The 24,883-nt window shown below is 44.6% G+C and overlaps 1 protein-coding gene across 5 annotated transcripts; it reads right to left on the bottom strand.

Moving 5' to 3' along the window:
* Positions 1-372: 372 nt before the first annotated feature.
* MED25 (mediator complex subunit 25) lies at positions 373-24,875 on the bottom strand. Of its 5 annotated transcripts, XM_044444471.1 has the most exons (21): positions 24,767-24,829; positions 24,031-24,142; positions 23,195-23,360; positions 20,749-20,794; positions 16,561-16,685; positions 15,276-15,374; positions 14,449-14,569; positions 10,619-10,775; positions 9,058-9,188; positions 8,860-8,953; positions 8,542-8,744; positions 8,261-8,383; positions 8,074-8,159; positions 7,012-7,069; positions 6,550-6,657; positions 5,602-5,772; positions 4,720-4,821; positions 4,486-4,560; positions 3,718-3,891; positions 1,820-2,027; positions 373-1,030 (listed from the first exon to the last, which is right to left on the bottom strand). In XM_044444471.1, exons 3-21 carry the CDS (start codon positions 23,329-23,331, stop codon positions 921-923), a joined length of 2,328 nt encoding a protein of 775 aa, XP_044300406.1. In that variant the 5' UTR covers positions 23,332-23,360; positions 24,031-24,142; positions 24,767-24,829; the 3' UTR covers positions 373-920. The 5 variants fall into 5 exon arrangements, with proteins under 5 accessions (XP_044300406.1, XP_044300405.1, XP_044300407.1 ...); XM_044444470.1 differs by lacking the exon at positions 24,031-24,142 and having other exon boundaries at positions 24,767-24,873; XM_044444472.1 differs by lacking the exon at positions 24,031-24,142 and having other exon boundaries at positions 8,548-8,744; positions 24,767-24,872.
* Between the last annotated feature and the right edge of the window lie 8 nt (positions 24,876-24,883).

Genomic DNA, 24,883 nt, shown 5'->3' with positions numbered 1-24,883 from the left:
ATACATCTCTTGGGGGGTTTCAGTCAATGGACATAAAAAACCTCATGGGTCCTGACTTACAGCCCCACTTGCCTACTCTATCCCACTTGTCCTTTTCCCCTTTTAATAGGCCAAATGTTGCCTTTCTGACAGAGCACAGATCATGTATCAGATAAAAATATAAACCCAGCAACACAGTCCGAAAACTGGCTTGGTTGTACTGAATGTATAACCCTAATCTTGAAGCACTGCAAGGTTCTGTGTGGTGGTGAAAATGAACCAGGGTACACTCGCAGAATTGTTCGGGGCTCTGGGTGCAGAGGGACAGGAGGCCGTGGGAAATGAGGAAAGGAGGTGAGGGCACACTTGCAAAGAGTCTCCTAAAAGGCCATGTTCAGGACAGGATTTGAGAGATTTTTAACCGTGAAGGAGAACAAAGCAGGTCCCCTTTGCTAGATCGCCTACCCATCCCCATCCGAAAGCTCATAACTCATCAAAGCTCACTTCTCCATTTGAGAATGCAAGAATTCCGAGTCACAAATCCTTCACCAAACTCACAGAAGTCCGCCTCCTTATTCAGTGGCAGCCCCAAATTCTCAGCTCTCCATCCTCCTGAATGTTGTGAAAGGTCAAGTTTGGAAATTGTTGGGATGAGGCGATGGCTCAGGTTTCCTGGGTTCATTACCCATTTGTGTCAGGTGCAACAGAGCCAAGTGGAACTTCTGAAATGGTGGCAGAGGGGTGGAGGAGCTGGCTGAGTAGCTTGCAGTTTTTATGAGGCAGGAAACTCAGCAAAAAACAGATGTGAAGGAAGAGGGGTGGAGGTGAGGATATTATACACAAGAGAAAGGAATAGTAACGTTCTCCAGAAGGGAAGGAACTCCCCCATACAGAAACAAACTCAGCCCTGGGTGAGGCTGAAGTTGGATTCTCCTCCGTCATCAGATGAGGTCCCTGAGGATGTCGTCCTCCATGATGCTGGGGGCTGGAACCTGCTGCAGGCCTGGCTGAGATACAGGCCCCCTGGGACCAGCATTCATCAGCATCTGACCTAGTGAGAGAGGGGATGGAGGAAAACAGATAACCAGGAGAAATGAGGTACATTTCTGGTATTACACTTTTAAAACAGGGGCAGGAAACTTCCAGTTCAAGGACTAATTGCGACCTTGTGGTTAATTTCACCCAGACCCCTGGGAATTTCCAGGAACTCTTCAACTATGCCAGGATTGTTGAGCCTCAGACCCACAGGCCAAATGCAACTGCCCCCAGGTCTCCCCTGATGGCCATGCCTTTGGTGCTTTCCTGAGATTTGCATATTTCCCCCCATTCTAAAAAGTTGAAATGCTTATAAGGCTTAGTTCCTGGCAGGAAGGGCTTAAATAGGCTGATATATTTTGGTACTTTGGTTCCACTCTTTGTGTGTTTGGCCTTGCTCACCACTGGAATGTGCCCCAACTGCCAAGCTGCTCTAGAAATTAATATGACCCTTAGGCTGAAAGAAGTTGGACACCCCTAACCTACTCCCTTAAAGAATGTCAACAATCTTTCATTTTCCCAGATAAACAGACTAACTGTATCCTTTCACCTCCTCTCCTCTACAGGAACAATTAAGATTCTGTTCCAGCAAATATCAAGAACCTATAATACAATTAATTAATTAATTGCTAGTACATGCATCCCAAGCCCCATTTTTTCCCCTCCTGCTTCTTGATGGAAAAATGTCCCTCATCCTCGTTTTAAAATGAAAATCATTCCTCAGCTTTCCGATGCAGCTTTTTCTGGGGTCAAAGTAGCTGTTTCTGGGTGTGTGCTTCTTTAAGATAAACAATGCGCATTGTACCTTGCAAAGGTGCCCGTGGTGCCATCTGGGCTGGCCACTGCTGTCCAGGCGCTTGATGCATGAGAGACTGCCCAGGGAGCTGGAGCTGCTGCTGTCCAGGAGGCTGATGGCCCATAGCCTGTCCCATAGGCTGGTGTGGTAACATTCCTGGAGAACCTTGTTGGAGGTGGTGGAGAGGCTGTTGGGACTGAGGAACTCCAGGTTGGGGCTGTACAGGAGAGAAAGAGGGAACAGTATGTGGGAATCCAGTGCAAGGAGGGAGGGACTGTCAAAGAAGCAAGCCATTCCATAAAAAGAGCCCTGTTGGACCGGACTGGAAGTCTCTGTTTCATCATCCTCTTCCCCAGACTGGCCAGATGCCCACAGGAAGCCAGCAAGGGGGACATGAATGCAACAGCACCTTCCTGTTCATGTTGCCCACAACTGGAACACAGAGACTTGCTGCTTTTGATCCTCAGGTCTATATAGCCATCGTGACTAGCAGTCACTCACAGCTTTCTCTTCCAGTAATGGGACTATTCCAGTTTTAGAACTAGAATAGTTCAAGTGCATGGATTCCTACAACTTGTGGTCATATATTCCATAGTTTACTAGAGGAAGTAGTATTTCCTTTTCTTTCTCCTGAATTGTTCACCTTCATTGGATGGCCCTGAATTCTAGTATTATGAGAGGGGGAAATAATTTTTCTGTACCATGCATCATTTTATACACCCCCTGCATATAGTTCCCTATTTCCGCAGCTTTCTTTCAAAATTAAAAAACCCTGAATATTGTAACCTTTCCCCTCACAGCGGAGTTGCTGCTGCCAACAAATCATTTGGTTGCCCCTTTCTGACCCTCTCAGTCTCACTGCAGACCTGACAATACAAACTGTCCACTGCTTCCAGACAAGGAGTGTTGCTTCTGGCCTTTAACCATCCCAAGTGTCAGGATATAATTCAACTGAAAAGCTACAACCCAGCTGGTGTCTACCTTCTAGGTGCCAATCCCTGCCCAGGTAGCTAAATATGGCCAAGCTACCCCTCAAACAACAGAATACAACTCCATTCCTTCCACCCACATGATCAGAGTACTGCAGCACTTCTCTCAGCTCCCCAAAGGCTTTGAATCCCAGTTTCCCCTCGGTCTGAGAGAAGAAAGCATCATTAAAAATATAACTTTAAAGAACGCTAAAAGCTTGGTACGCAACGGCTCTGAGGATCACACTAGAGTTCTCAAGATGTCTTGATTAAGACTTGGCAGAACCTTGATAGGAAAGGGAATGGGAATGGATTGAATTCTACTACAAGAGAATAAAGCAGGGGTACAGAACTACAGGCCAACATGGGGGCCAACTCAGGTCCATCTGGGTTTCTCAGACTGCCACTCCCCCTTCCTCTAGCCCCACCCCCTTCTCTTACTTGGTGGCTTCTCAGCTTCTGCATGATCCTCAGCTACCCCAACCCACCCTGCATTCATTAGAATGCTGAAACACCTCACTTAAGGTTTAATTACACTAAGCTAAAATATGCTATTATTTTTGGTATTCTGGCTCTTGTCCTGTTTTGCTTTTGGCCATACCCACAACTGGAATAAGGCCTTTTTTCCACCCCAAACATAAATTCAGTCCAGGGCCTAAAAGGGGTTCAACACCCCCTGAATAAAACCATTTGGGCTGATGGGTGGAGTTGCTGTCTCCATAAAGCTTCCCCACCACTGAGGAAGAAGAGGCCACTCCTTTTCAAGGGAAATGCACATCTCCAGGAGGAGAGGATCAGGGGCATCATGTCTCCCCCAGTGCTTAAGTTGTAGAATTTCTCACATGCAGACAAGATTCTCTTAGCAATGGTCAACACTAGCATAGTTCCAAATAAAGATCAGTTCCTTGGGGAAACTGAAAGGAAGCAAACTGTGCTTACCGTTTGCTGGCTCAGGAGGAGACTACGGAGCTGAGGATTGGCGCCTGGATTTTGGGGCCTAAGCATGGCACCCCCTTGTGTGGCCTGTGGCCCAGCCTGAGGGGGACCTGAGGCTTGTGGAGGCTGGCTTGTGGGTGGGGCAGCTGGCTGAGGCTGCTGCACTCGGAGCTGCAACTGGAAAAAAGAAATCATCTAGCTCAGTGGAGCTTGCTCAGCATTTCCCAGTTTCCTTGTAAATTAAAAGGGGTGCCAAAAGCACTGCAGGGATCAACCCACAAAAGGTGAGCTGTGCTATACTCCCATAAAACACAGACTGCTCTCCAATGTGAATGCAATTATTTGTAGAGCCTTCTGCAGTGGCCCAATTATAGAAAGAGTATTGGGAGGCCCTGGATGAAGCTAGGAAAGGTTCGGAGATTTTTTTTTAAGCAAAAGGAATCTACAGCTAAAGAAACCAGGAATATTTACTGCCCTCCACCTGGGTTGCAGCTGCATTTGACAGCAGGAAGAAATACGGGTGACACTGAAAAAAAATCAAAACCCCATGTACGCTGCAAGAGTTATCATACTCCCAACACAAGTGATACATTCAGATAGGAAATTAGATTGTTGGGTTAATGCACAGATGAATCCTCTTAGCCTACATCCCCCTTCCAGACTGGGGACTTAAGCCCATTGGGTTGATTAGGCTGTATGGAATGGAGGATGGATGGGACAAGCTATACCCCAACAAGTAGAATAGGCTTCAACCTCCATATGAAAACTCACCAGCCCCTGTTGACGTTGTTGTTCTTCCATAATCCCCACCTGAGGCATGCCAGGGCTCACCTGTTGGTTACCCATCTGCAAGAAGATTAGGGGGAGTGTATGTACATCTGACCAGAAGCGTGAGGTGGCCAATGAGACCTGAGAACTGGTTCCACCAGGCAGGAAGTAGCTCCCACCTGATGTGGTTGCTCTCCCCAAAAGGGCTATAGCAAAACTTCATCTCATCTGCCTTACCTGCTGCTGGACCCCCTGAGTCACTGGCAATGTTCCAGGCTGCTTTGCCAGGAAGGGCTGCGGGTTGGGTGCAGACCCCAAGGGCTGGGACCCTCCCATGTGCTGCAAAGAGAGGGATGTAGAAGAGAAGTAAGCACATGGAGACGGACCAACGGGAACTGACAGGGGAAAATTTCAAGCAAGGAGAAAGGTCTGCCTGTAGGCTGGATTGCATCACCTAAATTGAAGACAGCCCATGCCCTTTCTAACTGCAAATGGAGACAAAAGGTAGCATAAGTCAGCGGCAGGCAATCTAGTGTTTTCTAAAGGTAATGAATCACGTTTTCTGTAATCCTAGGCCACCAGTCATGCTGACTTGAACTTAGGGGAGCTGTTGTCCAAAACATCTGAAGGGCACCAGGTAGCCTAACTCAGACCTAACAGCACATTCATGTGCAGAGACATAAACAAACACATGCACAAAATGCTGGGACAGGACTTAAATTCAAGGTGCAATTCAATAGGAAGAATTGTCTGCAGAGCTCCAGTGCATCAGCAAACCCCAAAACACTATGAAAGAAAAGGGGATGTTGGGAATTATTCCTGATGTGCTCATAAGTCATTTTCACTGTTACTACCTTAACATCAGAGGGTCTCATCCTCAGGTCAGGTGAGCCCTACAAATCCTGCTAGAAAAAGTGTAGGGCTGAGGAGCTGTGCTTCTGGGAAACAGTCACCCTTAGAGTGTCAGTCATCTGGGAAATGGCAAGTTTTGCAGCCAAAGGGAGTGAGAAATCTCAGCCTGCAGCAATCCAAGAGGTCTGGTTAAAAGCTCCCCCAATGCACCTGGTGAGGGAAAGTGGGGTAGAAGGGAGAAATGCCTTGGGGATACATGCCACTTACCTTCTGCTGCTGGACTTGCTTGTGGTTGGTGATGACCTGGCGAATGCCATTGACAAAGCCACTCTGGTCATAAGGAATGAGCCCCATGAAGATTTTCTTCTTGGAAGAATACAGCAGCATCAACACTCGCACCTCACAGGGAGTTGTGTGAGGGAAATGAACGCAGCCTGCCTGCTCGTATGACAAGAAAGGTGCACATCTGCTAAATAATCTCAGAAGCCGCAACAGCTACTGAGATGCTTCCTCCTTCCCCGTGGTAATAAGTCTGACTGATGAGATGAAAGCTCTGCCATGTTGACTAAGAAGCCCTGGCCATACAAGCTCTTCCTGTAAGGCCAAGGTCCTCCGGCCTCAACAGCAAAACATGCATCATGGCAGGGAATCCCAGAAAGCCTCTGAGAGAGGGGAACCTTTGGTTTGCCTCCCTGACCCCTGGAACAATCCAGAGGGATAAAGTCAAGTGAGCGGCTCCCTAGCCCCAAGCCCCTCCACAACATCCTCTGGCTGCTGCCCATTTTTCCTTGCCCTGTGCTGAAGGGCGTGGAGCTCCATGCCTCCCTCTGTATGGGGAAAGGGACTTGACTGGCACTTGGGTAACTTGCTCTGCCAAGCAGCAGCCATCAGGTGTAGCATTTGTATGACATCCTGACTGCAGCTGTGAGCTGTGGGCAAAGGGAAGGGGCCACAAGGCCTGGCTGAATACTCAACACTTAGTGTGACGTCGTTGGGAATCCCTCTGCTTTTAACCTGTGTGGAACGGGTAGGGCATATGGTACAAACTCATGCTTCTGTGGGCCAGAGGTTCCCCAGCCCTGATGCATTTTGAAACTTTAATCACTGTGATTTGACTTGTTCATCATGACCATCCCACAATGAGGGAAGGTACTGCCTTCTCCCAGTCATCTGGGTCACCCGAACCCACAACCTCTGTCACCCGCAGAGCCTTACAAATCCATTGCCCATGATGCGGTAGAGCCCTTTCAGCGATTCCAGATCCTTGTTGGTGAAGTGGAATTGAACCATGCGTGAGTTGCGAAACAGGTGCCCGAGCGTTGTCTGTAAGGGAGTGAGAGAGGTTTGCTCAGTGGGAGCCGGATCTTGTGTCCAGGCTATGCAAACTTGGTTAAAAAGAGGGGTGCTGAAATCAAGGCAGCTTTTGGGGAAACACAGAGCAGCTGAAAGCCAATAATACAAAGAAACACACTAATTTCTGATGGCCTTTCGGTCCCTAGATGTGGGTGAGCTACAGTTCTCATCCTCCTTGCCCACTGGTCCTGCCAGCTTGGGAGGATGGGAGTTGCAGCCCAACAACATCTCATGCCTGGGAAAGGCTGTCCTAAGAGGATATAGCCGGTGTTAAGTCCGGTTCGGCTGCATTCACGCTTGTCAGGCTGCTGCTCCTGAACTTACCAAGAGCTGCTGGGGGATCAGCTGCATGATGAGCTTCTGGGGCCACTGTTCAGCCTTCCTGGAATGCAGCAGGGAGAAGGAGGTCAGCTGCTTGTTCCTCATTGGCTATATCAGACTTCCCCAACCTGGTGCCCCCCAGAAGTGTTGGACTATAACTCCCAGCACCCCTCTAGCCAGCAGGCAGTTCCTCTGAAGGCCCTCTGCTCCAAACACTTCAAACAAGATCTAATTCTCAAGATGGGGGTGGGGAATCTTGCTCTGGTAGGTCTCAAGGTTTACAGCAGGGGTGGGAAGCCTCCAAGGGTTGCTAGGCTACAATTCCTATTGTCCCTGACCAGTGACTGCCCAGGTTGCAGCTGACAGGAGCTACTATCCAGAACCCCCTGGAGAGCACCCCTGGTTTTGAGGCTTTCTAGTTCCTCTTCCACCTCAGGCTTTAACCTATGCTCACCGGATTTATTTTCGCCAAATCAAAGAGGCTGCTCTTATTTTGGAGCTTAAGAGACGAAGAATCCTGGTCCTGGCCCCATATTCTTTCAACAACTCCACTCTCTGAACCAACCTTTTTCTCAACCACCAATACTTTGAGATACCTTCCCAGAAATTGTGTGGTTTCTTTTCCATTCTAAAAGGTTGAAAAGCCTCTCCTAAGGGTTAGTTACTGGCTATAGGAGCTTTCGGCTGCAACATGTTGCTTTTTGGTGGCTTTAGTCACACGCTTTTGTTTTCAACCCTGCCCTCTGCTAGAACGCAGCTTCTGAGAGCTTTGGGGAAATCAAACTGAGCCTTTAGGCTGAAAGAGCGCCCCCACTCCTATCCTAAATCTATAGGGACACTGCTAAGCCCTGGGATCAGAAGCTCCCTGTCCACTGCATTGCTGGTATGTTCCTTTCCTCATTTAACTGACCAGCTCCCCCAGCCCACTGCTCCCAAGGCCTCCCAGCATTCAGTTCATTTCTAACCGCAGAACACCCGTGTTGCCCCAGACCTCCCTGCTCCACCTGCCAGCCTCTCCTTGACTGCCACACTCCCCTCCCCTTGGTGACGCAGACTGACACTCACAAGTTCTCCCCTTGGTTGACGTACACTTGACAGGGCAAGGAACGTGTGAGCTTGGTGTTGGAATCCACAGAAGCTGGCTTGGGCTTCTGAGGGAAAGAGGAACAGGGCAGACCATCAAAACATGTCAGGACAAAGGTCCCCCTTTCCCCAGCTGACCCCTGCTCCTCCTCCACGCTTCAGCTCTCACCTCCTGCCATTCCAGCACGCCACTCCACGCCATCACCTTGTTTGTGACTGACTGCTGAGTTGCTCCAATTTGCGCTTGAGCCGGCTGGCTCACCGTCATGCTGCTGGGAGGCACGACTGTGGACTGCAAGTGGCGGAGGGATGGGAAAGGAGAGGGAGAGGTGGCAATAGCCTCTTGAGGATTAGCAACTTAAAATTTGGAAAAAGAAGTGATAAACCCTTGAGCAGGGACAAGATAAACCCTGCACAACATTTCCCCCCGGCTCCCAAATGGTTGCTCACATGTACCATGGCTGAGGCGCCGGACTGCGGTGGAGCTTGCACGGGGGGCTGGACAAGCAGGCTAGAGCCCGTGGTTACTGTGGAGACCAGACTGGACTGTGAAGAGGCAGGGAGCTTTTGAGGCAGGGCTGGAACTGAGCCTGCTGGGAGTGTCTGTGCAGGAGCTTGGCTAAAGGCTGGCTGCATGGGGTTCAGGGAGGTGACTATGGAGAGAAGAAAGAAAGCACTGTGTTCATGGATCCTACCCTCATTAACCCCACACACCTCTAGTACCTCTGCAGCATTCTCTACTCCCAATCCTGGGGAACAAACACTCACAGCGGGTGCTCAGGCCAGCTTTTTGGTTCTTGGCAGCCTCCACAGCTGACTGAGCAGCTGCCTGGGCGGCAGTGAGAGTTGTGGATGGTGTCACCTTAAGCAAGAGATCAGAGGGCAAAGCAAGGGATGAGTTCTGGGAACAGCAATCATCCCATCCCCACACCCCCTGCACACACACAGCTTTGGGGGCAAATGTACCTGGTATGGCTGAGAAACTGGTGGCAGGGTCTGTGGCGGGGCAGCAGGGAGCTGGGGTGGCACCGTGGGGGGCTGGGGCTGGGGCACAGTCTGCTTGGACTGCAGGGCATTTGTGGCAGCCCCTCCTCCAACTGCAAATAAAGATGCAAGAGATGGTCTTTGTCACCAACAGGAAGTGGGCATACCATGACACCCCATTTTCTCTCTCTTCCTCTCATACACACAAATAAATGAAAGGAACATCAACTGCCTGCAGCACAGGATGGAGCTAATCCTCAAGGTCTTTATCTTTAAAATGTTAAAAGTTATATTTTTATTATCCTTCGGATATTGATTTAGTGCACACGTTTTATGCTAAATGTTAGCCACTGTGAACACACTAGCAGAAAAGCAGGCAATGCATCTTACATATATACATACATACATACATACATACATAGCGATTAACAATTAAAAAAGATAAAACTGAGGTTACTGGGGGAACAACCGGATGGCAAAAGATACAGTCCACATGCTGAAGTTAAGCCAGGTTAATGCCTGAACGGGAAACCACCTGGGAATCTCTAAGCTATAAATCAAGATGCAAGATGGAAATAGTGGATCAAGGGTACAGCTCCATGCATGTTCAGACAGAAAAAACTCTTGCAACTCCCAGTATGCTCTGGTTAGCCATGCTGGCTGGGGCATGTGGGAAGTTGAAAGCCTTTTTTTCTGTCTGAACATGCATAGGATTGCACCTTTACATAAAAAAGAGAGAAGCTAGCTATGTTTAAAATAAATATACAGATAAACCTTGGCTGATGGCTACAACACCACTGATGGCAACAACACCACTAACAGGACTGCACATACTCTGTGCCTTAAAAGTTGTCCCCAAAACAGCTGACTTATGTGGTCTCCTGTCATTTCAAGCACTTTCATGTCTGGATCTGCTAGCCATGGAGAAGAGGAAGGAATGATGCAGACACTGAAACTAGGCCTCCTAGAAATCTGATCACGCGGCTCCTCCTCTGCTTCTAGGATTTCTCAGTTGACCATTTGCTCATATATTTTCAAGTGTATCTTTGCAGTCCTAAGGACTAGAAACTGCTTTTATAATTCAAACCTAAAAGTAAAAGCAAAGATTTTCAGGAAAATGAATTCTGCACCTAATGTCACATCTGAGGCTTTTTTTTCTGTGTCTGTGCCTTATCATGAAATATGAAATACCTCCTTGGTATATAATTTAAATATGATTCTAATGGAAAATAGATTTCGTCATAAATCCATTGATTTTAATGCATGTGCTCTGCATACAGCTACTTCTGTGACTAAGTCAATGAGTATTTGACCACAGCAAAATCCTAGTAAGCTTGGCCTTCAACCAACTCTTTGCAGTTAATAGACCGTCTCGAAACAAAGGTTGCCTACTGATGAACACTTTAATAGCCAGGCAGGCCTGAATGGTGAAATGGAAGCCACCCCTTTTGGAATACCAAGCCTCCTGCATCCCTGTGCCCATCACAGGATTGGTAGCTTGCACCCACCCTGCAATGCTTCCTAGCACTAGGTAGGCTCTCACCTGGAAGCACCATGCCACGAATGAGGATCATATGCCGGGGGTCCTGGCTGTAGTCCTTGAGCTGAGCCTCCATCATGCCTGCTGTCACAGCTTTTTCAAACAGAATGCGCAGAGCTGGCAGCTTCCGTGGGGAGATAATAGAAAAGTGGATCCCACGCTGGGGGAATAAGGACAGAGCAGGTGAGCAGGATGCACTTTCAGGGCAGGATGTGGAAGACAGATCTCTACAGGTGCCCATTCCAAATTGCTGCTACTGTGGGGTTCCAATGGGGCTTTCCAGCATGTTGGCAACCAGCAGAGAACCCAGGCCATAAACCTGGGCACATGAAGCAGAAGCCTTGTCGAAGCTAATTTGGCCTGGGTCAAAGCAGTGTTTGCATGGGAGACCACCAGAAAACTCCATGGATGTGCTTTGAGTTTTACATTGGAAGAAAGGTAGCATAAACACCAGCCTTCTCCAACCTAGCACACTTCCGATATGTCAGACATTTCAATAGATAGATAGATAGATAGATAGATATTTTAAACAACACACACATGCTCAGTTATCCAGTTGCCTATTCCCACTATTTATTTCAGAACAATTTCAAGAAGGGAAGAGTAGCCCTAACAAAGTTGCACAGAAAAACACAGCAAAAGGCAAAGAGTGACTGTTCTGATCCCTCACATAGCAACTCAAGGGATTACCTCTTAAAAGTCATCTAAGTAAACTTTTAAGATCCTCTGTGCAAGTCCTGGTTTGTGTGATCCCAGGAAGTGAGGTAAGACAAGTGGCTACAAGGGCCCTCTCCAAGGTGGCACTCATCTATAGCTCATCTAGTGCTTTCTTTACCTTCTTCGTGGTGTCAGGTGAAGATCTTTTTTATTTTACCAGACAATTTAACATGCACTTGACACTCACTGTTTCTGCTTTTTTTTAATTAAAGCAGCCATTTTAATATTGAAGATGAAACTCAAATACTTTGGCCACCTAATGAGAAGGAAGTACTCACTGGAGAAGAGCCTAATGCTGGGAACAATTGATGGCAAAAGAAGAAGGGGACGGCAGAGGATGAGGTGGCTGGAAGGAGTCACTGAAGCAGTTGGTGTGAGCTTAAGTTGACTCTGGGGGATGGTGGAGGACAGGAAGGCCTGGAGGTCGCGATGGGTCAGACATGACTTCGCGACTAGCAACAACAACAACAACTTTAATTTTATCCCTATTAGAAGAAAAAAAGTGCTGCATTTTAAATATTTGTTGCTCTTGATTATGTCAGTTTACCCATGTTTAGCATTTTACTTCACTTCCTGAACTATAAGCTATCCACAGCATATCTTAATGGGCAGCCATATAAGTTTAACAAATCAAAATTAAATCTCCCAGGATAGCTGATTAAGCTATCTTTTGTCTTGGTTTTATGACTGAAACTGTGAGCCAAGTTTTTACTCCCTCTTTGTTAGTATCAAATAAGATGTCTTTGTGAATTGTACACCCACCAGGCTTGGAATGGAAATGAAACAATCAGAGCAGCAGCTGTGGTGCATTTCAGCATGAACTATGTCATCTAAGATGCTAATGCCTAGCATCCTAGAGAAGAGACCAAGAGGCAGGTTGTAATGTCATCACTCCTCTTTAGAACTGACACATACCCTGGGATTCACAATCTCCTTCCTCTTAAATATATATGACCTTCCCTGCAGGGCATGAGCAAGTTAGCTCAGGACACCTAAGACAACCTGGCATTCTCCAGATGTGTTGCAAATCCTGTTATATAATTGATGGGAGTTAGAGTCCAACAAATTTGGGAGGTATTGGGTTGAGGAAGCCTCCTCTATGATACGACTAATCCAATTTGTTGATGTCTTAGAGTTATTTTAGGTGAGCAGCAGACAGTGACAAAACAATACTGGGAGTATATCTGGGTTACGCCTGATATAAAAGGCCTGTAACCCTTTGACTACCCTAAGGGCATATATTACTGATTTTTCTTAAGAAAATATTTATTAATTTTCTAACAAAGTCTGCTGTTTACTTGAACATAAGGTTGCATTGCCTGCTGAGAACACAAAACACATATCAGGGCTATTAGGCAACCCACTTTCATTTTAGCTCTAAAACTAAGTAGATTTAAAGATATCTCAGTCAACACTGTGAACACATAAGAAAATGTTCACAATGGGAAATGCAAATGTTTTGAAACTCATGACTTTCTACACTTTCTATTACCAAGGGGAAGGTGAATGAAGAGTATAAAAAGTTCAGCAGGTTAGACAAATTGAGCTAAATGATAACATCACCCAGAGTTCACCTCTTTAGCCGGAGAACATGACTGGCCATTATGAACTCATCTGCAGACTGACTTCCTTCAGCTGCTTATATATAAAGAGCACTTTAGTACTTTAAAAAACTATATTTATCCATGTAAACTGGTACCTGAACACATCTATATCTGAACATACTTGTTCTCCTTCATGAACTACTAAGGTCATACAGCTGAGGCTCCGGGCATTATGGATACATCTGGACCTTTTGCTTGCCAAGCCTGGTTTAAGAGAACAAGCAACCAGGGAGGAGACAGGTTTTTTGAATAGGCCTTACAATAAATAGCCAGGAAATAGGCAGGATGGATGCAGCTTCGGCTGATCCATCAGCTGCATCCCTTCCTGGAGAACGACTGCCTGGCGACAGTGACACACGCGTTGGTAACTTCCCAATTAGATTTCTGCAACACACTCTACGTGGGGCTACCCTTGAAGACGGTCCGGATACTTCAATTGGTGCAGAAAAGATCTGTCAGGCTGCTGACGGGGACTGGGCGTTGCTCTCATATAACCCCAGTTCTCCGTCAGCTCCACTGGCTCCCGATTGAAGTCCGGGCCCAATTCAAGGTGTTGGTTATGACCTATAAAGCCCTCAACGGCTTGGGTGCTGGGTATCTAAAGGAATGCTTGCGTCCATACATGCCCTCCCGCCCCTTGAGATCAGCAACAGATGCCCTTCTCCGGGAACCCTCTGTGAATGATATTAGGAGGGTGAGTACCTGGAGGAGGGCCTTCTCTGCGGTGGCACCCCACCTATGGAATGCGCTCCCCAGAGAGGTCTGCCTGGTGCCGTCGTTATTTTTCGGCGCCAGGCTAAGACCTTTTTATTTAAAATTTATTTTAAGTGTTAATTTATTTGTCATTTGTAGGATTTTAAAATTATTTTTAAGCCGAGATGCACTGGGTTTTAATATTTTCATTGTATAATTTGGTTCTTGCTGTAAGCCACCCCGAGGCTTTGTTGCGATGGGGGCGGCATAGAAATGTTCTAAATAAATAAATAATAAATACATAATACAAAGTTCTTCTGAAGGATTACCTATCAACATGACAGCAATCCCTTCCTTCCACTTCCTTCCCAGAGCACAAATCCTTCCCAGAGAATTCTAGCTGTTACTCTCTACCTCTCATTCACTTGGCATGAGAATTTCACAGGAGACAAGAGGAAGCAGCACCTTCTTCAGAGCAACTTCAATTCTAAACCACCAGATTCACTCCATGCCTTACTTGCCAGGATTCCCACACTCCTCCAAGCCAAGCTCTGTTTCAATGCAGTAGATCTGTTTTCCATTCCAGGATGCTGGGAGTTGCAGTCCAGCACATCTGGAGAACACCAGGTTGTGGGAGATTGCAGATGCTTGGGAAGATTGGGATACAGTAGCATGGCTAATAGTCAAGAATGCTGGGAGCTGAAGTCTGAAACATCTGGAGATCTACTTTCAAGAATTCCTACTCCAAACCCATCATATATCTCCCATAAATTTAGAGAAATTAGAAATCCAGATTGTTGCCCAACATCTTCGACTCACCTCACCAATCTTCTGCACCAGGTTCTCTGTTGTATAGCCAGAGTATGTTGTGCTTTCCACTGCAGGTAGCAGGTAGGGTGGGGAGTTGCAGATAAGAATGCAAACTTTATGTGTGGGGCCTCTGTTCGGAAGAGAGCATGAATAAATAGAGAGAACTACATTCCCAAGCATACTGTTTTGCTCCAGAGTAAAGTTTCAGCAGCAGTACAGCACTGTAATGCATTTGCTCTTTCCTGGACTAGCATTATGTATGGCAGATATGAATAGGTATTATCCTAACTATTCTTTGCTCTGCACTTTAAAAAAAGGTAAAAGAAGGGATTAGGGATAGATTGATTCTGTGTAAAGCAGTGGTGCTGGGAAATTGTGTTTCAGAAGTTACATGCACACTTGAAAAACAAAACAAAGCCTTCCTTCCCTCAGTGCTAGGAATTTTGAGCCACTTGGGGAATTAACATTATTTTAAAATAATATTATTAACAAATGAACAAATAAAAGGGCTTCAGTAGATAGCACCAACCCAGACCCCACCGTCCCAATGCAGCCTTTCATTTTGTCATGTCTTATTATGACGTGCCAAAGGAAATGGTAAAAAGTTCTGAAAAATGAGAAAAAACAAAACCCAGCTTTTGTTTCACAGTAGTTTTCCTCCATTTCATGAAACGACTTCCGGCAAATAGAAACCACAAAACAAAATAAAGTATTTCACAATTTTAAGTGTGACTCATGGGGACACATTAATATTAAAAACAGATGGGAACCCTCGTGCATATTCGCTGAGTCCTGGCTTCCCACTCTCCCTTCACTCCCACTCCAATAATACTTACATTTGCTCTCTCATTTTCTTGAAGTCATCAAAGAGTTGCAGAGCAGTGCTGAGCCCTTCTGAGATGAGACTGCAGCTCTCACCACCACCACCCACAAACCTGAGATCAGGAAGGCAAAAGAATGAGAGATGGCCAGTGCTGGAAACCAACAGCCTCACAGGTCATGCGTGTGGCCTCTTTATGATGGGAATGAACACACTAGGAAAGCTTCTATTAGTTACAGTTTCTTGTCTTCTCTTAACTAGAAAAAGTGTGGTTAACAGTTTCAGAACAAGGCTGGATAGAAAGACATGATTTAGAAGTGACTTCATAGCCTGGCTTGCTCCAAAGCCATCAATCAAGCAAAAAATCCTAGAACCAGCTGACAAGGTCAGGCTTCCATAGCTGGCATATGTAATGCTGGGAACCCGTGGTACACACAAGACATTACATTACAAATTATTATAATGGCCCATTACAATTAAATGAAGGATTTCTAGTTGGTTTGTTCCCAGTGAAGGGATGAGCTGGGTGGCTGTCGTATGTCCAAGACTTGTTCATCTCTCAATTTATGATTGTCTGAACCAACCCATTCTTAAGCACTAGACAAAGCACAGACATACATGAAGCCATTATATGAAATCAGACCTTTGGTTCATTTAGCCTAAAATCATCCAGTCCTACTGACAGTTGGTCTCCAAAATGCTAGGAAAAGGTTTTCTCTTAGCCCTGCTACTCCAGATTCCTTAATGTCAATTGGAATCTTGTAAGATGCATGCAGAGAGCTTCATAATCTTCTAGACTTTGTGGCTAGTACTCTGGTGAGCTTCATCACACAAGAAACTCAGAAGGTTTGGCTTCCTCCCCATTCACTGCACTTCAACACACCTCATCTTAGACCTAGGAAATCCAGAAGTTTCCCCTCCCCTCCCCAAACTACCACTTATTCAGTGATCAACCTTGCGAGCACTCTGCAAGCAGGGGAGAAAGACAGCCACAAGGCAGGATGTGGCTCCATGCTTACAACAAGTGAGCAAGAACACTACTTTATCATTTCAGCCCATTTCCCCCAAATATTTGCTACATTGATCCACTCAGACATCTTTTCGGATTACTCCAAGGTGTACAACCAACAGTCTGCCCGCTATAGCCTTTACTGAGCTACTGCACTGACCTTCCCTCCTCTGAACTTCCTGCATGCTCTACCCAGTCCCCCAGAAATTCCCATATATCAGCTGCTGCCGCCACCAAGGTAAGTGCGATCCTTAGCAGGACTGCTAGCACCTGTGTACACTCCCAGACTTACTGAATGCTGTCAAGCCATGTTACAAACTCGTAAGCGCTGCTAGTTGGTGCATGGCACTGCACGTATGACTCAGGAGCACAGTCCACTGTGTTGAACACAACCAGGCTGTACTGGGTACCGCCATACTGCAGGAGACAGGGAGAAGTTGATTAGACTGACTGGCTCTGGACAAAGGTATTTTCAGTACCTCAACTCTTCTGCTGGGCTTCTGCTTGGCCATTAGCTTCCACAACAGCAGGCATAAACATTCAAAATATCTGCACTATGCACAAACTTAATGCGAGTGTTCATAAAGAGCAATTTGTTGTCTAAGATGCTCCTATAGGTTCTCTTAAATTAACATGGAATATGTATGTCAAAGCTAAAGAAACTAAGCTCACTGGCAGACTTCTGGCAACAAACTGGCTGTATTCAGATGACCTTTCAAAGGACTGGGAACAATCTCTGTGCTTGCATGCTGTCTGTTCTCCGTTCTGTATGCATGACCTAATAGATTCCTTTCACATTTCATCCAACTACACTTCATCCAACTAAGTCAAGTCCTAGTTTCTGAGCAAATTATAGTTTTATCAAATCAGGAAGTAATACACTGGGGCATGCACATGATGTGAGGGGAGGATAGTGTGTACAAAAGGCGGCTTGTTCCTAGTCATTTGAGCGATGGTTTGGAGTCCTGCCTGAATGCAGCCAGGGCATCCCACACTCCTTGTAAGCTAAAAGATTACCTATGTAATGTAATAGTCTTCATGTACATTACCACCTTCAGATCCTTGGAGAAAAAGTGGGATAACAATGGCATGACTTGCATAACAATATTAAACTATGATATAGTGTTTATATATTAGTCTCAGGAGCCAAATGTTCCCTCTTTCCCTCTGGCATAACTGCAAGAAGAACTTAGGTTTTCACTTCAATTTTCAACTAACCACCTTTATCCATTATGTCTGAATCTGGACTAACTGTCACTGGTCTTAACTATGGTTTAGATTAGGGAAGTAAACCAATTTCAACTGTGTTTTCAAATCTGGCTTTTTTCCCTAACCAGGGGTCAGCAACCCATGGCTCCGGAGCCGCATGTGGCTCTTGAACCCCTCTGCTGCGGCTCCATCACTCAAAACATGCGCCAGAACAGCCGCTGATCTGCTCGAAGCTCCACTCAGGAACGCAGCTAGCTAGTTAAGTAAATCAGCTGGTTAAGTAAATCAGCTAGTTAAGTAAATCGCTACATTCCATTCTGCTAAACAAGCTTCCTGCAGGCTCTCATGTTACACGAAAGGATTCTGAAAGGATTCTCTTTGTCCCAATGTAATCTCATTGTCCCATCTGAATGTTAAAAGCTGTGCTTGGGACCTGTCACAATTCATAGCACTTGACTGTTTATCTGCTAATCAGTCACTAAACACACCTATATCTCCGGCACAGCCACCGATCCGCGGACCTGCGCAGATTTACTGAGCTCCACGCCCCCAAACAATGGATAAATCGAAGAAAAGTTTCTGAAGAAAACCAAACGTTTAATGGTACGTGGGTAGATTCATTTGCTTTTAATGCTGACAAACTTATGGGGTTTGCTGTTTAATGCATGCAACCCTTTAGCACTGACTTTGACACTTCAGAAAGCTGTTCTCCTATTCAAAATATGTGAAAGGAGTCCTACTAGTTCATAATGTAAGATTAAAAATAAGTTTTTAGTGACTGAAAAAGAGCTGCAGCTAAATCATAAAGAAGATATACATAGCATTAAGGTAAAAAATGATATATGCAGTGTTATCTTCATTTTAGATGTCAAAAGGGTTTTGCAGCTCCCGATGTCTTCTTTTGTGTGGGAAACGGGTCCAAAAACTGAAACTCAACCCAGACAAGACGGAGGTCCTGTTGGTTGGCGGATCGGGTTTCGGAGAGGGTGGATTTGACCTGGTCCTGAATGGTGCAACACTCCCTCTTAGGGATAAGGTCCGCAGCTTAGGAGTACTCCTCGACCCGGAGCTTTCTTTGGAAGCTCAGGTGACAGCGGTAGCAAGGAACGCCTTCCTTCAGCTTCGGCTGATTAATCAGCTGCGCCCCTACCTGGAGTACGACTGCCTGGCGACGGTGACACACGCGCTGGTGACTTCCCGCCTAGACTTCTGTAACGCACTTTACGTGGGGCTTCCCCTGAAGACAGTCCGAACACTTCAATTGGTGCAAAATAGAGCTGCCAGGTTGCTGACGGGGACGGGGCGTTATGCTCACATGACTCCAGTCCTCCATCAGCTTCACTGGCTTCCCATTGAAGCCCGGGCCCAATTCAAGGTGTTGATTATGACCTACAAAGCCCTAAACGGCTTGGGTCCTGGCTACCTGAACGAGCGCTTACGTCCGTATATGCCCGACCGCCCTTTGAGATCTGCGGGAGAGTCCCTTCTCCGGGAACCCTCCATGAAAGAAATTAGGAGAGTAAGTACCCGGAGGAGGGCTTTCTCTGCGGTGGCGCCCAACCTATGGAATTCACTCCCCAAAGAGGTCCGCCTGGCACCGTCGTTACTGGTTTTTCGGCGCCAGGTAAAGACCTTTTTATTTAAACATCATTTCAATTGTTAAAACATATGATCTGGCCTGGGCAACTTCTTCTTCCTTCTCTTTCTCCTCCTATATTTTTATCTTATACTGATAATTTTAATTTTGTATTTGTAAATCAATGTATTTTTTGTATTGTTATATTTAATGGTAATTTATTATGTACTATTGTATTTCAATGTATTTTATCATGTTGTAAGCCGCCCCGAGGTTTCGGCAAGGGGCGGCATAGAAATGTTATAATAATAATAATAATAATAATAATAATAATAATAATAATAATAATACCCTAAACCATAGTTAATACTAATCATTGTGTGCCTGGGTTCAAATATAAGGAGCCCCTATAGTTAACTGAAAATGGAAGCAAAGCTTCTCATTATTATACCACATTCTCTCATTATTATACCAGAGGGGAGGAAGAACAGATGTATGACCCTAAGAATCACCCAGGTCTATTCCCATCATGCTGAACTGTTATTTAGTGTTACATCTGAGTGCAAGTAATTTGATTAAAAAAAACAAGACACATATTGAATCAAGTTTTCAAAAGCAGCTTTTACCTGGGAAATCCTGCTCTTTTCATTCCTTACTCCAAACAACCCTGTTCACATTTAACAGCAGTAAATCGTAGGTTAATTAACCCACAATTTGCTAGACTGTGTTCCCAGTGTATGTTGCTGTCATTTTGAATATGCAGCTTCTCATCAGGGTTATTCTGTGATGTGCCAACCTGGTCACCATGGGTTAATTGCGGATTAAATCACAGTTAACTCAGAATTAACTGGAATTTAATTTAGTTGTTTAACCCACAATTAACCATAGATATTGTTCGCACAAAACAACGATGCAGAGTACAGGTTGAATATGTTGTTGAATCACAGGTTGTTCTTACATGTATACCCTGCACTATGGCTAAACTATGAGTTGTTATGCACAAAATCCCAGAACTCACAACCTAACAGCATACAGTGTGTTTACTTCCTATACTGTTTGTGGCTAACAGCTCATAGTTCAATCATAGTGCAGGGGTCACATACAATGACAATTCATGACTCAACAACAACAAACTCAAGTTGTTGTTATGTGCAAACCAAGTGTCCAGATTTGTGCATCACAAAATAACCTCTGACAGGAGGCTGCATATTCAAAACTGTGATCACATGTAACCCTAATTAATCATTGGTTAATTAATCCACACTTATTATTATATGCAGACCAGGTCACCTGGGTTTATGTCTCATTGAAGAAACCCATGAATTCAGGTTTCTGGGGCCTTAAATCCAAGCCCTGCAGTTGCCCCCATCTTTCTCCTCAATCTGCCCCATTTTTGAAACTAGAAACATTGCTGTTTAGACAGGTGGGGAAGTAATAAGGCAATTTTGCTAGGAAAACAGAACAGAAATTAATTTTAGCTATTCTCAAAATAATCCATAAAATCCTTATGACAGAAAAGAGGCATACACAAACAGAATGGGTGCTTTAAGTGCCACTTAGAAAATGTGAGCCCCATTTTTTAATGGAAAAACACAATACAAACTGAATAAATAAATTAGTAGCCAAAGGGCTACCCATAGTCCACTCAAGTCTCTGCACTTGCAAACAACTTCAAAAGTACATTCATATACTCACATCTCCTCCAAAGTCTGTTTCAGCTGGGGGACCACCATTGAAATACCTAGAAATAAAAAAGTCTCAGATGGGCTGTCTAATACTTGATGCATGAATAAGAATTTATGAACAACAGCCATAAACTACTCACTTGAGAAAACAGATATATAAAATCACAATTTTTTTTCAAAATCATTATGCCAATGAACTTATTTGTCATGTTTTATCACTTACCTGTTTTCCAGGGGCAAGTATAAATTGTAAATATGTCAGATAACTGTATATTGCATTTTACACCTGAATTAGCCTCTGTAAATGTCCAAGTCAGTTTATTTCTGCTCGTTTAAATGGCAGGCTTGTTTTCCCATCAGCTTACTTTCTCTTATTTGTCTTGACAGTGTTATTTGGAAACTGGAAAGGTAATTTTCTATATGTACTGCTATTTCTTCAACTGGGGAAAAAGCCCAACTTGCCAATATTTTAGTCCCAGGTTCCTTCTTCCTATACATTCCTACTTACAAGTAAATCTGAACGATTTCAGTAGGCTTTACTTCCAAGCTGGCTTCAATATGACACATCTTCATACATAGTTTTCATTTTTACTGAGCAGTTCCCATGGCTTTCAGTGGCTTATATTTTATCTCAGGGGTAACCAGCAGCTAACCAGGAATGCATTGCAGAATCTCTAGTTGATTTTCAGTACAGTGGTATGTGTTTCTGGTGGCCAACTAACAATTTAAAAATTTCTAGTTGCCTACATTAGTGAAAAAACACTGAGTATGAAAGGATTTGCAAGTTTGCTCCTTATATTTATCACAAAATCCTGGCCTGAACATGTGCTAAGAGGCATCTGTTCCTTTAGTCAAAGTTCATGTCTGTCTGACAGATCTGGTATTTGCACCTGTCTCTGGCTGATGAGCCACAGGGCCCCAGTAAAAAAAAACCACAGAGCTTACAAACCTGAATTCTGTCCACTCTGTTCCAACAAATAGATAGAGGTAAATGCTTTCAATCCCACACAGTGTTGCATTTTACAGATATGAAAAGCAAGAGAATGGTTCACACTGGCTCATTGAAACTGTGATCCAGCGATGATTTCCTAAATCTAAGTCCAAATTAATAGTTATTTATTCTTTCCATTTCTGTATCACCCAATAGTCAAAGCTTTCTGGGCGAGTCACAACAATTAAAATTATAAATGTAACATAATAAAAAATATAAAGCTTTTAAAACTACAGTATGAAACAAAGTAAATACCAGCAGTGGTGTAAAGATCTAAAAATATAACAGCACATTTAAAGCATTAAAAACTGAAGGACTGAAATACATGGGAGATTAAAAGGGCCTTCATCTGGTACCAGAAAGCCACAATATAGGTACCAAGCACATTTCTCTGGGAAGGGCATTCTCCAACCAAGTGCCACAACTGAAAAGACCCTCCTGCCTCATCTGGAGGTAAGGGAACCTGGAGGTTGGAAAAATCAGAGAAATCTACAGAAGATTCAAATGACTTTAGATTTCTGTGAATCTAAGACATGAATACCATAGCAGATTGTAAATTTCTGGAAGTTTAAAAAACATGCAACTCAGGAAAAAACAAAAATTTAGTTGGAAAAAAGTATTTTTTAACCACTAACTGAAAATATACACTTCCTCCTATAGGATAAAACATGAAATAAGCATTTTGGGCAAATTTCCACATTTTAGGAAAATATGTGCTTTTTTATTATTTTTATTATTATTATAACATTTCTATGCCGCCCCTTGCCGAAGCCTCGGAGCGGCTTACAACACAATAAAACAACACATTTTTTAAAGTGCAAATTTGTTTAAAAGCTCACAAACATAAGTTCAGAAAATGGGAAAAAGCCAGATCCATCAATGATGGGACAAAAAACACAGACCGACTAAATGAAACACAGGCGGAATAAATTTAACGAAGTCCATAGATCCCTACCTGGAGGCAGCCCCTAAATATAATCTTAGGGCCCAAGCTGATATTTATAGATCCTTCAAGTCCTGGGCTTTAGAAGTTAACACCAACCCTTTGATTTGGGTCCAAAAATGGACCAAGGATAAGTGCAGCTCACAAAGCACTGGTGTATCACCCAATTCTTGTTAATAGTCTGAGTTTGGACCAGGTAAAGTTCCTAGACTGTTTGCAAAGACAATTCTTCATATCTGTTGCAGTAATTGGTATGAGATGTTAGCAGAGCATGGATATCTATAGCTAGTCTTGCCTATCGGGCTACATTCAGTAGAAAAGTAGCTCTTATAAACAATTAAGCATATTGTAAGGCTTTTTACAAAATCAGTATTCAAATAATGAGAACACAGTAGCGATTAAGGTAAACAATTGCAGCCTTTCTCAGGAACAATTTCACAGCCTTCCCTTCCCCCATGAGTGTCTCCTTGTAGCAAAACCAATGGAGACACTGTTGCATCCTGGGATCTGGTGAACACTCACTCAATGGCAGGAAGAAGGTAATGCTTGCGCAGGGACTCGAAATAGGGTCCAAGATTGGCAGTGCCCTCAATGACGAAGACCACATCAGCAACCATCCCCATGGGCTGTGCAGGCATGTCCAGCGTTGGCACCACCATCTCCTTCAGCTACTCACAATAAAGTGTGGCTGTACAATGGCAATATGGCAACAAATTAAGGACAAGATACAAGCCTAAAATCAATTTAACATTTAGCATTTCTTCTGTATCAAAGAAGCACGAGATGCATTATAAAACACTGTTCAAATCTCCGTCCAAGGGATAATATTTACACTACAAAAGCAAGACAGAAAAGGAGAGAGAAGAAATGGAGACTAGGAAATGAATAATGGGGCAGAAGCAAGGCAAATTGAAGTACTGTTGAAGGCAAGGTAGGAAAAGACCAGTGTGTAGGGCAGGAGCAGACAGGCTTCAAGTATACACTTTGCCTTTTTTACTAGAAGTTCATTATGCACAAACCTGAGTAAAATACAAACTACCTTTAAGAGACAAAATATGCACTTTGAATTAGAGAAACACCATTTTGAGAATCAAACCTGAATTTACAGATCTTTTACACAAAATTTACTCCTGGTTTACTGTCAAGTATTTTGAGGGCTTTTTCCCCTTGATGAGGCTTTTTTGTGCAATCACACTACCCTGTTCACAACATTTTATGGGGATGAAGTGTCTAGATGACATCTTCACTTTGTACCTCTCCTGTGTTTTCCCACAGATAAAAAATCATTAAGACAACATGGAAAATCTGGGGAATGCCTTTTGAAACTTAGCCACAGGAGCCCTCTTATCTGGAAGTACCTTCTGCTTCAGCAGAAGGGAGGCATATTTATGGAGTTGCTGTTGCTGAATAATTGGAAAACAAGCTCTCTTGGTGATCTATTGAAAATCATCCAATCTACCTTCTGCCCACCTTGATATAGAGAATATAAAAGCCTTGTTACATTAAAGGAAAAGTTCATCTAACCCAATAAGCTATTTTCATGATGGCCAGCCATACTCCTAGGAAGGCATGAACACAACATCCTCCCTATTGTTCACACATACCTTGCAACTTGCATTCAGAAATACTATATCACTGTATAAGGAAGCATCACTAAACATGCCTATCACGGGCTGATGAGGCCACCTATGCCCATAAGCTTGACTCCTGTAAACGAATTACAGATCGTGTGAAGAACAGCACCCTTTGGCCTACTTTAGGAGCAGGCAATCTGGCGCCCTTCAGATGTTTTGGAAAATTATTCCCATAATTCCTGATCATTGGCTATGCTGGCTCGAATCACTACCTAAATCTGCCTTCACGAAGTACCAGAGAGAGAAGCAGGGCTGTGGTGGTGGGGTTCATTTTCTCCAAATATTATGCATTATTTTAACGTTGCTGGAGCAGCAATCAGCCTTGAGCGAAGACTCGCGGGCTGGAGGGGTCCCCCAAGAAAGAGGAGAAGCAGGGAAATGATTTACGTCTAGCTGTGCCCCCCCTCCCTTCAGGGTTTGGCTCCCCTCCCCACAGACTGACCCCCGCCTATTTCCGTACCCAACGCTGACATCCGGCTTCTCGGCCTCGCCAGCTCCCCGGCCACCGGAAATGATCCCCTTCGCGTCCAACCTTTGGCACGCCCGCGCGTCGACAAACCTCCCCCCTTTCTTTGGA

This window comes from Varanus komodoensis, unplaced genomic scaffold (assembly GCF_004798865.1).
Source record: "Varanus komodoensis strain SLA01 unplaced genomic scaffold, ASM479886v1 scaffold45, whole genome shotgun sequence".
In the NCBI taxonomy this organism is placed as follows: Eukaryota; Metazoa; Chordata; class Lepidosauria; order Squamata; family Varanidae; genus Varanus; species Varanus komodoensis.
This window is presented reverse-complemented; position numbering and strand designations above follow the sequence as displayed.